This window comes from Microtus pennsylvanicus, chromosome 6 (assembly GCF_037038515.1).
Source record: "Microtus pennsylvanicus isolate mMicPen1 chromosome 6, mMicPen1.hap1, whole genome shotgun sequence".
In the NCBI taxonomy this organism is placed as follows: Eukaryota; Metazoa; Chordata; class Mammalia; order Rodentia; family Cricetidae; genus Microtus; species Microtus pennsylvanicus.
Window position 1 is genome coordinate 96,041,223 of NC_134584.1, and position 16,446 is coordinate 96,057,668.

General features: G+C 44.7%; 1 protein-coding gene across 2 annotated transcripts in view; it reads left to right on the forward strand.

Moving 5' to 3' along the window:
* The window catches only part of Ces5a (carboxylesterase 5A), a 138,129-nt gene that overhangs the window by 115,737 nt on the left and 5,946 nt on the right, over positions 1–16,446 (forward strand). For both annotated transcript variants that reach the window (XM_075976914.1, XM_075976915.1), the window contains 7 exons: positions 1,464–1,597; positions 3,574–3,727; positions 5,836–5,940; positions 8,018–8,122; positions 9,376–9,516; positions 10,987–11,055; positions 13,621–13,768. In XM_075976914.1, coding sequence (XP_075833029.1) covers positions 1,464–1,597; positions 3,574–3,727; positions 5,836–5,940; positions 8,018–8,122; positions 9,376–9,516; positions 10,987–11,055; positions 13,621–13,768 — 856 coding nt within the window. The remainder of the gene's footprint in view (positions 1–1,463; positions 1,598–3,573; positions 3,728–5,835; positions 5,941–8,017; positions 8,123–9,375; positions 9,517–10,986; positions 11,056–13,620; positions 13,769–16,446) is intronic.

A 16,446-nucleotide genomic window follows, 5' to 3' on the forward strand; every position in this document is an offset into this window, starting at 1 on the left:
CTATAATGGGAGAGTCTTCCTGTGGTTTCTGGCAGCAACAATTTTCAAACACTTACTGTGTGCCAGGCATCGGGCATTGTATCCCTTAACGCAGTGCGTAAGAATGGTTGAACTCATTTTGCAGATGAGGAAGTTAAGACACAAGGACTACTCATGTCCTTGCTCTATGTTGTACAGAGCCAGAGCTTTTCCTCTCTTCTCTTTTCCTGACCCAAGGGCGATACCCCAAAATATGGAGCTAGAAGAATGGAAGGGGCTAAGATCTACGAAAGCAGTGACAATATCATTTGAACAATATTTTGAGTTCATTGGTCCTAATCTTTCCGAAACAAGAGAAAGTTTTTGTACTCCCTACTTTGTCCATTTTTACACTGAGGATTAAAAAAAGAGAAACATCTTCAGTTGATGTCTTAGTAATTTGTCTTATCATGGTGATAGAATGCCCAGACAAAAGCTACTTTAGGGAGAAAGGGCTGGTTTGGCTCACAGTTCCGGGGTTCAGTCTATAATGGCAGAAGTTACAGCCTCAGCAGACTGGAACAAGTGCTCACATGAATCCACAGCCAGGAATTAGAGACAGGAATGCTGATGCTCACCTTGCTCGCTTCTTTTAGCTCAGCCTAGGACTCTAGGCCCACATTTGGATGGGCCTGTATTCCACTTCAAGTATCCTAATGTAGCTAATCTTCCGCAAGTACACCCAGAGGCTAGCCTAGACGATCCCTCTCATGCTCTCCTGGAAGCAAATCTCCTAGGTGACTCTAGAGCGATGGTTCTCAGTCTTCCCAATGCTGCAACCCTTTAATACAGTTCCTCATGTTGTGGTGACCCTAACCATAAAATTAATTTTGTTGTTACTTCATAACTGTAAATTTGCCACTGTTGTGACTCATAATGTAAATATCGGTGTCTTCCAATGGTCTTAGGTGATCCCTGTGAGAGGGCCATTCGACCCCAAGATGGTTGAGACCCATAGGTTGGGAAAGACTGCTCTAGAGCCTGAGAAGTTGATAGTTTTAACATCCTAGCTTTTGTTCTTGCGTGAGCCTTACAGTGGTTTCCATCTCCCTGTGGGCCACAGGCTCAGTGGGCATCAGTTACCAGCCTCCAAGCACTTGGACTGGGCAAACTCTCTTCTAAAAGTTCTAACTGCAGACTTTTATTTGGACCCCACAAAACCTCCTAAGTGAGATATTTATACTCTCCGCAGCACAGTTCTTACATGAGGGGGAACAAAAATGAAAACAAAAGCAATCCCCAGAGAGGTTGAGTAGCCTGTCAGTGTTCCCTCAGCTAATGGAATCATCTGCTTGCTAAGAGGCCAGAGTCTACATGGGCCTTGTTCAAAAAATAAGTCCTTAAAGTCTTCTTATGAAGAACGGTGAGGCATTTATAGTCTCCTCAATAAAAAATAATTCAAAAAACATGGGAAGGGATTGACTGAAAGGGTTCTGTCTCCTCAGGTCATGGTGTGGATACCAGGAGGTGGCTTTGAGACTGGCTCAGCCTCCATCTTTGATGGGTCTGCCCTGGCTGCCTACGAAGATGTGCTGGTTGTGACCATCCAGTACCGCCTAGGAATATTTGGCTTCTTCACGTGAGTCTCTTCTCATGAATGACACTTGAGACCACAAAGAAAAGCGTACTGTAGTTGTGGCCAGTGGCCATCTACCTTAGGAGGGATGAACCTTTGGCACCATTGAGTAAATTAGGTCCTAACTAGTTAGGCAATTTCACACATGAACGCAAAGCCCCTCAAACCTTAGCAGTTTAAAAAGACTCTTTCTCACCAAGGACTGTCCAAGTTTGTACCCCCAGTGGCCAGGTACCCTTGCACATGGTTAACCAGTTCTCTGGGACCCTTCAGTTTTGTGGCTCTGATGCCCACTGTCTAGACCTGACTTTGGCCAGCAGCGAAGGAAGTATAGAGGGCCACACAGGGAACCTGTTCCTGAGTCAGCCTGAGGATGGCACTCACCACTTCTGTTCACATACTGATGCACAAAGGAGACAAACAGAAAGGTAGCCCAGTGTGTGATCTGGAATTGTGTGTCTCTGAAAGGCCTGATTGGGCAAGGGGGTGAATGCCATGGTATTCATGGAATTTGGAATTCTATCCTTTAAAGACCGAGAGTCCTACTCTTATCCTGTTGAGAAATATGTACCAGGAAGTGTACTTTGGAAGAGACTGGAGGTTAGACCATGCTTGATGTCTGTCCATTAACAAATGGGAGGCCAAAAAGAAGGCCATTGCCATCTTATTGACTTTATACAGGGTTGAGTCATAAAAACAAGAGGTAGCAAATGCAACACACTGTGCCTGGTATCTATCTTTCTAGCAGTCCCATGGGACAGGCATTTTTATTGTCCTTTGTTTCACCATGAGGGATCTGAGGTCTAGTTGGTTAAATGACTGGGCCAGCATCACCCAGATAATGGATAAACAGGCAATGAATTCTGTGCGGCACTTTGTGATCTTAAGGATTGTGGTGAGATGCTTCTGCACCTTGAGGGAGAAATGGGGGCCATCATGGAATCCACCATGGAATGAAGGTTAAATTGGCAGGGCTTGGAGAGAACTGGAAATGAGAAGTTAGTCTTAGCCAGAACGATTACACACTGACAAAGGGATGTGGAAGGAGGAACAGGTTGGGGACTGGTGGATGGTAGGATCTTGAAATTCCTCACTCAGAATGTGGGTCCTAGTGGTTTTGTTTGTTTGTTTGTTTGTTTTCTGTTATTTTCATGTGTTTCCAATAAATTGCTCAGTAATTGTGGGAAACCTGCAACTTTTTGAGGCAGATGCATGGAGTATGATTAAGAGTGTGGGTTCTGAGGCCAGAATCATTGAATCCTAGTTCCTTCTAGATCTTTCTGGCAAAGAGATCTCTGTGCCTGAATTTTCTAGTCTATTTAAATAGGATATGTATTGTGGTGGCATGCTCACTGATTTAACTGAAAAGAGCTGGCACAAACTTTGGCCATGGTGGTAGTTTGCCATTTCCCTATCCTCTCTGTTTAGCGTGGAGCAAGCACGGGGTGGTAGGGTGTATAGCCCAGTCTTTCTCTCCTCTCACCTCTCAGTACCTTTTGCCAATGGCACAAGTGACAGTTTCTAGAGTTAACAGGGCAGAGAGAACCTAGAAAGGCAAAGAAGGCAATGTCCGGAACCATCCATCTCAAAGGCTATGGAGGTGATAGAAGTAGTACCTGTATACTTATTGGGGCCATGTTGGGCACATCTGCTGCTGTGGGCACTGCTTTTGTGTTTAGTAACTAGGCAATTTAGGACTTTGTCATTCACCGGAATGCCAGGATGGCCTGGTCCAAGTGGCAGAGGTAACTCAGCCGCAGGATTTTTTCAGGATCCATGGGTTAAGGGGGGAGTCAAGAACACCCTAACATTGGACATGCTATATTGCGTGTGCTTCTCTGGGCTAAGTCTGTTGTCCTCAGCTCTTGTAGGGCTCTGGTGTTCAGTGTCCTGCCAGCTCACACCTGACGGAGAGCTGCGGGACTGAAGGACATGTGGCAGTCACCTAAGAACTCTCTCACTTTGCCTCCTACCCCTAGCACACGGGACCAGCATGCCCCCGGGAACTGGGCCTTCCAGGACCAGCTGGCAGCCCTGCTATGGGTCAAGGAGAACATCAAGTTCTTCGGTGGAAACCCTGACTCCGTGACACTCTTTGGTGGCTCAGCAGGAGCCATAAGCATTTCTAGTCTTGTGAGTTTTCTGTTTTATGACTTGGATGACTCTTGGCCAGGGAGGTTATAAGCACAGGGACAAGACATCACAAGACAACAACATTGCTGCTGTTGTCCTGAATACATGTAACATTTTCATTTCCTTGAGGTTAACAAAAGAAAGTTTTATCAACTCTTTGAGTACTTCTTACATGCACACAATGTGTGTTGATCACATGTATCCCCTTTCTCTTTCCTTGAATTCCTCCAGGATCTACCTCCCCTAACTTTATATCCTTTTTTATTTTTAATAACCCACTGAGTTCAGCTTGGGCTGCCCATATCCACATGGGTGTGGAGTTGTCGACTGGAGTGGAGTACACACTTAAAAACTACCTATTGCTTCTTAGATAAATTGTAAGTCTGGGGCACAGTATCATTTCGTGAACAAGACAGCAATCACCAGGAGAGTTTAGATGAATTCCTAAGGTCACACAATCAGTGATAATTTGAGGGGGAAAAATCCCTGTGTTTGTAGAGCTGAATCCCTACAATCTAGTCATCAGGACTGATAAGCCCTTGTTTGCAGTAGTCACAAACATACACATACACACACAGTAGTAGGTGGCATCACATCTTGAACCGACAAGCAGAAAGATGCATGCAGTTGGGATGGCTCCTTTTATTACCGCCATCTACTGAGAACTACCTTAGACCTTTCCTTAGCGTCCCCTCTTTGGCTTTCCCTCTTAGAGATTTCACACTATTTCCTAATACCGCCACCCTGGAAAGCAAACATCTAACATTTGGACCTTCTGTGGGGGGTGTCACACAAACCATAGCATTGTTCGCCAGAAAGCCCCAGCTAAAGCATGAATAATGAAAGATGCACAGAAGCACACACATCCAGTGCACACTCCTCACTGGCAGCTGGATACAGGCATTGTCCTTTGAGAGCTGGTCTGCTGCCCAAAGTTTGGACGCAGATCATTTTGCATAGATCAGCTGCAGAACTCATTGCCTTTAAACACAGGTTTTTGAGACTCATTACAGGCGACACCCATATTTAAACATCTGTACAAAGTCTGCTAAGTAGCTTGTAGAAAACCACTCTTACGTGGTCACAAGAGTACAGCAGTTCTTAGGGTCTTCTCTCAAAGATTTCACTCTTCTGCACACCAAATTTGACAGCAATATCTTTTAGCCACCCATCTCTATCAGTTTTTCCCGAGACAGGTTTTCACACACGAAGCCCACTGATTTGCATTATATTCCCTTGATGGTGTTACCACAGCAACAAGTGCGGTTGACAATACAACGTTGGGAATAACACGCCCAACTCTTGGCGCAAGACTGGCAGGAATAGAAATGCTTGAATATACCAGAGAATGACTGTCCCCAAGTAGGGAATTCCCTGACATAAATTAGCATGTTAATCAGAGGTCAGTTACATAGAAGTGGTTAAAGAGGGCTTCTGCTCTACAGTGCCTGACACTAGTCAAAGTAACTGTATGTTCTCAGTAGTCATCTCTGAGAAGGACTGTGTTAATCTATCTATCTATCTATCTATCTATCTATCTATCTATCTATCTATCTATCATCTATCTATCTATAACAAAGGTCACCCTTCATGAGTGAAACTGACCAGGTACCGAGTGAACACTCATGTTCATTACTTCTACTCTAAACAAAATTATCTATGACCTGATGCAATTTTTGCTACAGTGTTTCAGAGAACTAAATTGATGCTCAGAAATATGGAGTCACTTGTCCATAGCAACTAGAAACCATGATAGACTAGCTGACTCAGTGTTCCTGAAGCCAACCACGGAGGTGCACACCTGTAATCCTGGCACCTGGAGGCTGAGGCAGGAGGATGGGGAAAGCCTGGGCTATGGTGGGCTATGGAGTTAGGGCCTTTGTAAAAAGCAGAAATAATTAATAAAGAAATGGGGACTTACAGAGGTGAAATAACTCATTTAAGCCTCTATATCTAGTCCTCGAACACCCAAGTAAGGCTTTCTAGGCCAAAGCAGAATTCTGAAGGGGGCCTCCTGGGACGGTGTCTTTAAGGAAGGAGTTGGTGGTGTGTATAATAGGTGTGGTTCTCGGATGACTGATTCTGGGTCTCCTACATTTTCTTTGTAGATTCTGTCTCCTTTGAGCACGGGCTTATTCCACAGGGCCATCATGGAGAGCGGAGTCGCCATCATTCCGAACCTGAAGGGCCTCGATGATGAGCAGAGAAATGATGTAGGTAACTTCTCACATCTTCCCCTAGGCCCCGGAAGCTCACAGGCTGCCAGTCTCTCCTCTGCTTAGACTTTTCTTCCTGTCCATGTCCAGAAAGCCTCATGCTAGTCCAGGAGCAGTCTTGCGCCTGTATGGAAGGCTTGTTCAACAGGAAAGGGTTTAACTACACAGGACAGCTGTACTGTCGTGCCCAAGGGTGTGCGTAAGCATGTCAGTCATAGAGCAGCGGTTCTCAACCTGTGGGTCGTGACCCCTGGGGGTCAAATGATCCTTTCCCAGAAGTTACCTAAGACCACCAGGTAACATAGATATTCACATTATGATTTATAACAGTAGCAAAATTATAGTTATGATGTAGCAATGAAAATAATTTTATGGTTGGCGGGGGTCACCACAATATGAAGAACTGTATGAAAGGGTCGCAGGTTGAGGACCACTGTCATAGAGAAAAGGAGTCCACGTGCACAATGCAGCGTTACTGGTGTGCCTGGGTGTGCACATGTGTGTTATATTTTTAAATGATTTTTGTGGGGACACAAATCAGTCCCAGTTATTCTCAGTATTCTGTGTAGTTAGTCTTCTGTGCCTGCCATATTTGATGCTATCCTAGCATGGGATGCTAGGAAAGACTAGGGCTGTTCCCAGCTCTTTGGGGCAGATGGAGTGACTGTTGGGGTTTAGGGGATGTGGTAGGATGATGTCCCAGGTCCTTGTCCTGGGAATGATTCATTCTAGTGGTTGTCCTTTTTATTTATCCCTCCTTCCCTCCCTCCCTCCCTCCCTCCCTCCCTCCCTCCCTCCCTTCCTCCCTCCCTCCCTCCCTTCCTCATTCCCTATCTACCTTCTTCCTTTTGTATTTTGTGAGGTGGATATCTCACTATTTTGCTCAGAGTGGTCTGAAATTCCTGGCCTGAAGAGACCCTCCTATCTCAGCCTCTAGAGTTTGTGGGACTACACTCGTGCACCACGTCCTTGAGCTTGTATGGTTTATGTTCTTAAACACAATGTAGACAATAGTATCTACCCCAAAGTCTCAACAGGGTCATAAAATTGTGGACTAGCTTCAGCATAGATGAATACTGATCTTGGTAGTGTTTAATACAAAGCTAATTGCAGCCTGTGCATTGATTTATTCACCCCCACCCCAAAGTATTAATTGAGTGCACATAGGTTCCCAGTGCTGTTAGGATGCATAGCTTTATCAGAGGACAAAGCATACCCTCAACTAGAGAAGACAAGGTTTTCTTGTTACAAAAACTTTAGCTGGAGTCTGAGGACTGGTGTGGAAGGTGTTCTTAAATGACCAACTGTCATATGTAGACTCGATATGTTGGCTATGTATGCAGCTAATGTTGAATCCTCAAAGCACCAATGACCCCCAGAGGCTTAAGGGCAATTGTAGTTTTACAAATATGGAGAACTTGATGGTAAAGCAAACAGTTGCCTAGCAACCGTCTGGTTAGCAAAGGTGTGAGACACTGGCGTGCTATGAGATCAGGGGAAGAAGTGGGACTGCAGTGGTTGGAAGGGATGTCCTGGAGAAGGCAGCCCTTGGGTCTGAAATTAAAGAAAAAAGTAAATTATAATTGTGGAATGAAAACAAAAGCAAGATTAATATCTTTAAAGGTAGAGAAAAGAGCCCTAGAGATTCCTGGCCACGTCTAGGACTGAAGTTTGACCAGTACAGATAAAGTCAGCGTTGGTCCCAAGGCCTCAGCTGATGTCTGGAGCTTGCAAAGCTCTCCCTCACTCTTGAGGTTCCAGCTTCACTCCAATATCAGAACCTCATGACATTATAATTACATCTACAGGACTGGCATGTCTGTGACGAGGAAGGAACTCTGACTCCAGTCCACGGCCACAGACTGACAACTCAATCCCCTCAGCTCTGGCAGTCACTGGAGTCAGGATAATGGCGATCTAACCTCAGTGTAGCAGCACGGGCCTACAGAGAGGCAGGTGGCATACTGGACTTCAGATGCAAGGAAGGACTCTGGGCCTGGCAGAGGCCACTTTCCAGGTTTTCACTCCCCTGGGCGGGATACCAACTACTGTCTTTTCCCTTCTCTGTGAACAGCTGCAGGTGGTTGCGGATGTCTGTGGTTGCAGTGTGTTAGACTCCCAGGCTATGCTGAAGTGCCTCAGGGAAAAGTCTTCCTTGGAGTTGCTGAGCCTTGGCAAGGTGAGGAGAGATGGGAAATTTGTGTGGGTAACTCAGAAGATGGTAGTGGCCAAACATTGTATCTGTTTTATTTTCTTTGATTGGAAACTTTGACAAGAGAGGGGTTGGCGATTCATGGCAACCTCTGAATGATGTGGGGTTTAGGACTCCTACTAGTGACTTAAGGTGGGGTATGAACATTGTTCAGCCCAGGTTGTTGCTTAGATGTTGAAGGCATCTGGGAAGAGGACCATGCTTGTGCCCCATGACTCCAGAAGCTAAAATCAAGATCAAGGGCTGGGAACTATAACTGAGAGTCTTTTTTTTTTCCTGTTGTTGTTGCTGTAGCAGAATATTCTGAGCTATCTGCTGTTTATGAAGGAACTGGCAGAGATGCCACTGCTGCAGGTATTCAATCAAAGCCTGGCTGGCACTAGAGAATCTTCAAGATTAGATGGCCGATTGGACTGGATGGATTTTAATGGATCTTCCGGTTTGAGACTCTTTGCTAGCCCTTGAATGATTAAGATTGTTACTTCTCAGACTCAAATGTTTGTAGCTGCTTGGCATGTATAGAATATCTGCATTCTGGAGTCTATAAAGTGGATAATGGCCACCCACCATTGTCAGCTCTTCATGGTCCCTTCTACCCAGTTCCCTTCACAGGAACCTAAAAAGAAAAAACATGATCAGAGCGGTCGAGATAGCTCATCCAAAAAAAAAAAAAAGCATTTACTGCATAAGCTGAATGACCCCAGTTTAATGCCCAGAACCCACCTAAAGGTGAAAGGAGAGAAAACTCACACACAGCACAGGTGTCCTGGCTTTCACAAGACACTGTGGTATGTGCATGCTACACCTCCCCCCTACACACACGATAAAAAAGGCACAGTGAAGGGTTCGTACCTCCTTTCTTCTTCCTGGCTACTCTTCCCCTCGCCATTTGGCCAGAAGTTCTTAAACTTGAGCAGGCATCAGTACCACCCGGAGGCGATGGCTCTCAGTGTTCTATATTCAGCTACTGTGCTAGCTATTATTTTTCTTTAGTTGATATTATTATTATTGTTTTATTATTCGGTAGGTGAGAAACTATGGCACAGAAAAATTTAGATATTTTTCCTTTTTAAGTAAATGAAAGGACAGGTCAGAAACTAATGCATTTGACTGGGCCTCTAGTGTTTTGTTTTTCCTCTTTCCAGATGCCTTTGGACCATCTGGGGACAATAGTTTTTATTAACAGAGGTAACTGTTGCTTTTTCCTCTCTTGGTTGCAGAAAACAAGGTCATTCACTCGTGTGGTCGATGGTTCTTTCTTTCCCGATGAACCGCTAGAGCTGCTGTCTCAAAAGGCATTTAAAGCACTTCCTTCTATCATTGGAGTCAATAACCAAGAATGTGGTTACATTCTGCCCATGGTAAGAATTCTGTATTTCCTCCTGCTTCTCCCTCAACAGCAAGACAACAGCTTGCTTCCACTGGTGATTCCCCGTGTGATAAAAGTCAGGACCTGTTGCTCTTCGGCAACAGAATCGTCCCGCTGACTGGAAGAGGGTGTCTTAATCTGTTTGATGTCATTAAAATGCAATCCTTGGTGCTGGGAATTTTAATTTAGACCAGGTTTATTTGGCTTATGATTCTGGCCAATAGAAAGTAAAAACAGTGTGGCGACAGCATTTGAAGATGACTTCACAGGCTATGTCGCAGCATGGTGGAGAAGAAGAAAGGGGAAGGGCTGCATGCAGAAGGGGCCCAACATAAAGAGGTGACCCTACTGGATAACAACTCATTACCTGGAAAACTAGCTAGGTCCTAGGTAATCTCTTCAAAAGATGGCACACCTTTGACCTAATCACTTTCGCTGAGGTCCCACCTCTTAGAGATTTACCATCACACATTTATAATGGGTACGAAACTTCCAGCCCGCGAACCTTTGGTCAGATGTACTCAAACACATCTAAACTATAGGCAAGAAGAACCAGGGTCTGGAGGATCAACCATATGTCTGTCTTGTTCCATATACAGATTTGTTGCAAAAGAAGTAACTGTGTGAAGAGGAGAGAGTTGGACCCATTTGTCTTTACTAAAAACAAACAAAAGAACTACAAATGATTGTTTAAAGTAAATACATTTACTACTTCAGATAGGTTTTGGAAATTTCACTCCTTTAAATATTTTATATTCAGTCTTGGCCCTGACATTCTGACTTCTGAGAAGAGTTCATGTCTACAGTGGAATTAGGGAATGCCAGGAAGTTGTACACTTAGAAACGCCAAACCTTCAGTAGGGGGCACTCACAGGTTCCTGCTTCCCTTTGGGTCACACTCTCCAGAGACTGCGCATAGTTAAGAGATGCTTTTCAGAGCATGCTCAAAGCATGCAGAACACACTGGGAAGAAGTCTTCTCTAAGGGGCGTCAGGATGGCGAGGCTAAGCCTCTCTGAGGAGGGCTGATTGAACAACAGCCCAGGTGAGCATGGAGGGAAGCTTCCTGGACTCTGGGCTTTAAGAAGCTTCTCATCTGACTTAGAAGTTTGGAGGAGAGATTAAATTCATTATGATGTCAAAACTCATTTACCTAGACCAGCCTCTTTGTTTTAAACTGGCAGGGAAAGGGGGCGAGAGATAAAGGAATCAGGGACAATAATCATCGTGACCAGTCCCTGGAGTGCCTTTCCCGTGCCAGGCACAGGCCTAAACGGGAACTAACAAGCAGGCGCCATCTCTTCTACTATAGTTCTAAAGAAGCTAACTTTCAGAGGGTGCGAGCGGTGCTCCTGTCTCCTGGCCAATAAGGAGACAGCGGTGTGTAACTCACTCATTTAGCCTCTGCTTTCCGAGCAACGAGCCCAGATGGTTTACAGGGAATACCCTTCTTCTTTCCACAGAAGGACACCCCTGAGATCCTCCTCGGCTCCAACAAGTCTGTTGCTCTTAACTTGATACACATTTTCCTGGTAAGTGACAGTGGGTGGTGTGGCTCTCCAGAGAGTCATCCACTTGGCAGAAATCCCTGCTCTACACATGGATAGAGGTTAGAGTAAAGACATTCCACTCTGATTCATTAATCAACCAGTTAATTCAGTAGACTTTTTATTGGTTCACAATCCCTTATTCACAATCTTAAGGTCAAAGAGCTCTAAAAACCCGAAGGCTTTCTGTAACCTTCATATTAGCCAAATGCGATCTGTGGCCACTAGACCTTTTAACTTCTATGCGTTCATTTTCTTTATTTACGCCATTATTAATCTGTTTCTGGCACATATTAATGTGGATTTGGGGGTACTTTCCCCCTCAAGAATGTTGCAAGCCAGCACATATACTGAATTATCTAAGTATGATTTGAAAAGTTATGAATTATGAAATATACAGGGGGCTAGAATTCTATATTTACTTTGAGGTCATCAGGCATTGTGTTAAGTTATAGTATTAACAGTCATGTGCTTATCTATTAAATTGTGAAACATTTCATATTTCAGAAACAAGCATAGTAGCATCAGGTAGACACTGAGGTATGAAGATAAATTTATTTTTTCCCTCCTGTTCCTTCCATCTTCTTTCTTCCCATAAACATTGATATAGCATAATCACAAAGCCACATTCATTGCTTTTATTGACTCATAGAACATCTGTTTACTGAAACTAAATACTCTAAAACTTCCCCAGGCAATGAGATACAGTGTGGGGTGAACATACTGTGTCTCATGAAGCAGAGCAGATGAGAGCCCATGGCCAGTGGTGTCCACAGGAGGATCAAGGTAGCTCCCTGCAGGAAGAAAGAATTTCAGGGAGTCAGGAGTGAGCGGAGCATAGGAAGAACTATAGGAACCAACAGGGAGCTGAGGAATGGGAAGAGATCAGCTGAGGGGGTGACTCCTGAAGGCGAGGATCCATGAGATGGTGATAACCCAGAGAAACAGGGAAGGGGAAGTGATTGGGCTTCCATTTGAAGGTTTCTTCTAGCTAAAGAGTCCAGTGGCCTGACTGGGTCAGCCAGGGGACGCTTTAGTCTCTGGGCCTTGAAGAAGAATGTTTGGTGAGTCTTGACTAGCCAAGGAAGTGAACTGAGCCTGAAGACTGAAGGATAGTCACGATATAAACAGAGCAGTGGGATCCCTCTGCCTGTTGGTAGATGCTCCTTGGAGGAGATTTCCATTGCTCTGGGTCATAGGGGACGGGGTACTGGAGAAGAAGAAGGACATTTCAAATGCTGAATGTGTCTTGAGCCAAATCTCAGGGGTGGGAGTAAGTAGGTTTTCTGGGATGGCACAAGAGTGAGGGCTGAGCTGCAGGGTCTCTAACAAAGACCTGGTAGCATGCTGGAGCTGCTTCATAAGCGGCAGCCATTTCTCTGGCCTTGATCCAGAAGCCCAGAGTCTGCCTTGTGACTGTCATCTGGTGGCTTGGCCTTGACTGGTAGCCTCTTCACCCCTCTGGACACTTCTAGGCCTGTAAGGTCTGTCATCTCGTGATCCATGTGGACAGGCTCTCGTACCAAAGCCTGCACAGCTGTAGTCCTCTCTTACTCTGGGCCCGATTAAAGCACCCTGAGCCTTCTGAGCTCCTGAAGAGTGGGTCTCAGCTGCACTCCCAGACGTGGCTTTGCTGACAAATTCCATAGGCGTGTGCCACCAAAATAAAGGTCACCAGCACAACAAATGTCCCAGTATCACCTAGAGCATTGAACCCTTTTCAACAGTCACCATGGTGCAGGCCCTTCCATCCTCAGGAAGTTGACCTTCCACAGCCTGTCATTGGTACTCAGGGTAAAATCAACATTAGGAGACTCGGAGGCAGCTGGAGTTGGCTCAAAGAATGCATCAAATGCCCATCAGATGGAGGCACTCAACAATGGGATTCAGCAAGCAACCGAGCCAAGGCCTGCTCTCCTCCGGGAAGCACGCTCTCCTGGTTGTCTCCTGTACTCCTAGAATGACCCATTTTAAAAATTATAGCTGGGAAAACTGAAGCTACAAGAAGCCAAATGGCTTAGAGGCAGAGCTTGTTCCAGAAACAGGGATAGCTTTGTGGAAGTGTGGCCAGCGCGTCATACAGCACTTCCTTCTCTGAAGGTCCCTCTCTTTAGCTCGGTGTTCTGCTGTCACCATCTGGAAATTCTTAATAACTTTGGAATCCAGGACGCCAGATTTTCCCTTGTACTTAGCACCATCAGTGTGTGTACTGTACGTGCTCAGAGCATGGGGTTTAGATACAGACTTGTGAAAAATTCATGGGTCTATCAGTTTGGAGCAACCGTTCCACTCTCTGCGTGTCTTAGTTTCCAAATCTGTGCACTATTTTTAATGCATCCTAGGATTTCTGTGTGTACGAAATGAGCCAAACATAGACAGCATTTACAAGTCTGCCTGTCCAGGCTAATCCTTATTAACAGGTTGGCCATTGTTATTGACTTGCCTTTCCTATGACCGTGATATTTTCTTTTCCTTTCCCTCCCTCTCCCATCCCTCCCCCTCCCTCTCTTCTCCCATCCCTCCCCCACTTTCTTTGCTTTCTTCTTACAGCACATCCCTACCCAGTATTTGCACGTTGTAGCTAAAGAATACTTCCATGACAAGCACTCCCTAACTGAGATCCGAGATGCTTTACTGGACTTGCTTGGAGATGTGTTCTTTGTGGTTCCTGGGCTGGTCACAGCTCGATACCACCGAGGTGAGTCTGAAGAATTCCTCTCGGGGCTACAGACAGTGAGGTAGGAGGCTGTGGGGGTTTGTGCTGCCCACTGAGGATCCACCTCCCTGCCCCCCCCCCCGGTTGCTTCACCACGAGGATCTTTTTGGTGAGTCCGTGATGGAAGAATGCTGTATCCATCTTTGCAGTTCCAAACCATGGACCACTTATTTCCTTTACTTTTCTTCGCTTTTCTCCCTGGAGTTGGTTGTTTTTCTAAACATCTTAGCTGTAGGAGTGAGGGGGGATGTGGGAGAGAAGAAAGCATCCTTGGGGAAGGGATATAAAGCTAGTCTTCTCCTTTCATCCATTCTCCTCTCCCTTCTCCCCCCTCATTTTCCTTCCCTTTGCTTTTCTTGTAACAAACACTTAGCCGTGACCTCCGTTATGCTTGATTTTGTTCTATTTCCTGGAAATTTGCAGTGAGCAGAATAAATGCCCTGCCACTGTTCTAGTGAGGAGGACTGGAAAAAAGGAGCAAACACATTAACGCAGACTGTGTTGGATGGCGATAAGTGCAGTGGCACCGAAGGACAGAGGCTGTGGGTTAGGTTGCCATGGGAGATGGCTGTTGCATTAGGTCTGCTAATGACAGGCAAGATGAGGACTGTTGAATCTGGTGACCTTGGCAACCACTTTAATGTAATGATAAGAGAGTGGAAGTCTAATTTAAATGGTTCTAAGAAAATGGGGGGAATTGATCTGGAGACTCAATTCAAAACAGCTTCAATTCTTTTGTAACCGTTTTGTAGAAGTTAAAATTTACATGAAAATGCAGCTATGGCCAAATCAGTCCTAAGAAAGTGCAGCAAAATTAGAGGAGAAAGAATTCACTCGGTTTCAGAACTTATCATTGAGCTATGGTAACTGAGCAGGCCCCACCCCCTCACTGTGGAGCTATGGGCAGTGGATGGTCGCAGGGTTAGAGGGAATCACTTTTTGTGGATGTCACCACTGGCCTGTTTCCCTTGTTTTAGAGGGTTATCTCACTCATGGACATAAGGGCAGCAGTCACTGGGTTTAGTAGGTTAGAAAATTAAAATACATCAAGTTGGGAAAGGGAACAGGAAAGGTAGATATAATCATTTTTTCATTATATACATCTATATAATTCTCAACAATAAAGAAAAACTTACAAAGGAAAATACACTCCTTTAATTCCAGTACTCCAGAGGGAGAGGCGGGCAGATCTCTGAGTCTGAGGCCAGCATGGTCTACAGAGAGAGTTCCAGGACAGCCAGGGCTAGACAGAGAAACACTGTCTGACACACACACGCACACACACACACACACACACACACACACACACACACACACTAATAGCTGTGTTGGTTGGGGGTAGACAAGTCGAGCAGTAGAGTGTAGTGAAGAACCCACTCTCTACAGCTAAGAAGTGGGGCTGGAGCTCCATGAGATGACTCAGTGGGTAAGGCGCTTGCTGCCTGAGGACCTGAGTTCAATTCTCAGAGCCCACAGAGTGGAAGGAGAGAAGAAAAAAAGCTAATATGTTATCCTCTGGTTTGCACACAAGTGCTATGGCATACCACACACACACACACACACACACACACACACACACACAACACATGTGAGCTCACCCATACACACAGGGTCTAACTGAAAACACTTGTGAGTGCCTCTGTTTTTGTTTTTCTGCTTTGTTTGTGTGATTGGTGGTTCCAGAAGTTTATGGAAACCTCAGTAACATATTACATCGTAAACTGATCACTAAGGTACCAGAAAACAGGCTTCAATGGCAACTTAGAACAAATAATATAAGCTTTATAAAGTTAGTACAGAACATCAGTAAAAAAGTTCCTCAACAGCACCCGGACAATCAGTGAAACACAAAACTCAGATGTTGGTAGGATCAGAATCCATCACGTCCACACGAGAACTTCTGTTGTTGTTTCTGTTTTGTTTTGTTTTTTTAAATTACATTAGATAAAAAATCAAGACTGTTTCTCTTACACACAGGAAAAAGAAATTAAGAGAAACTGTTTTTGAGGAACTCCAAACATTGGCATTGTTGAACAAAAGCTTTAACTTTAAAAACTTAAAATTTAAAAACTATTTTAAATAAACGGAATGGCGGGAATACCTACCATTATATCACCACCACCTCAGTGAAAATCTGCTTTTTAAAATATGTTTAGATGTTTAAAGGAAGCCATGAGAATAAATTATCACTAAGTAGTGGCTATAAAGAGATATGCTTTATTAGAAAAAAAATGAGCCTGGGCGGTGATGACACACGCCTTTAATACCAACAGTCAGAAGGCAGAGGTAAGCAGATTTCCATGAGTTGGAGGCCAGCCTGGTCTACAAGAGCTAGATCCAGGACAACCAGGGCTGTTATACAGAGAAACCTTGTCTTGAAAAAACAAAAAAAATAAAAAAAATAATAAAAAAGAAGAAGAGACACATGAGAAGGAGCTGAACAGCGTGGAAAGGCATACTAACTGAAATGAAGAAGTTACTCCAGGGATCCATTACAGATGTGAACGCATGAAAGAAAGAACGAGGAACTTAGTTATAACACTTGAGACACTTAATCCCAAAGAGAAAAGAGTGAAGGAAGATGGACAGAGCAGAAAGAGATCCTGTGGGACATTTTAATCAATTGAGTTTATGTATAACAGGATCCCACGAAAGACAGG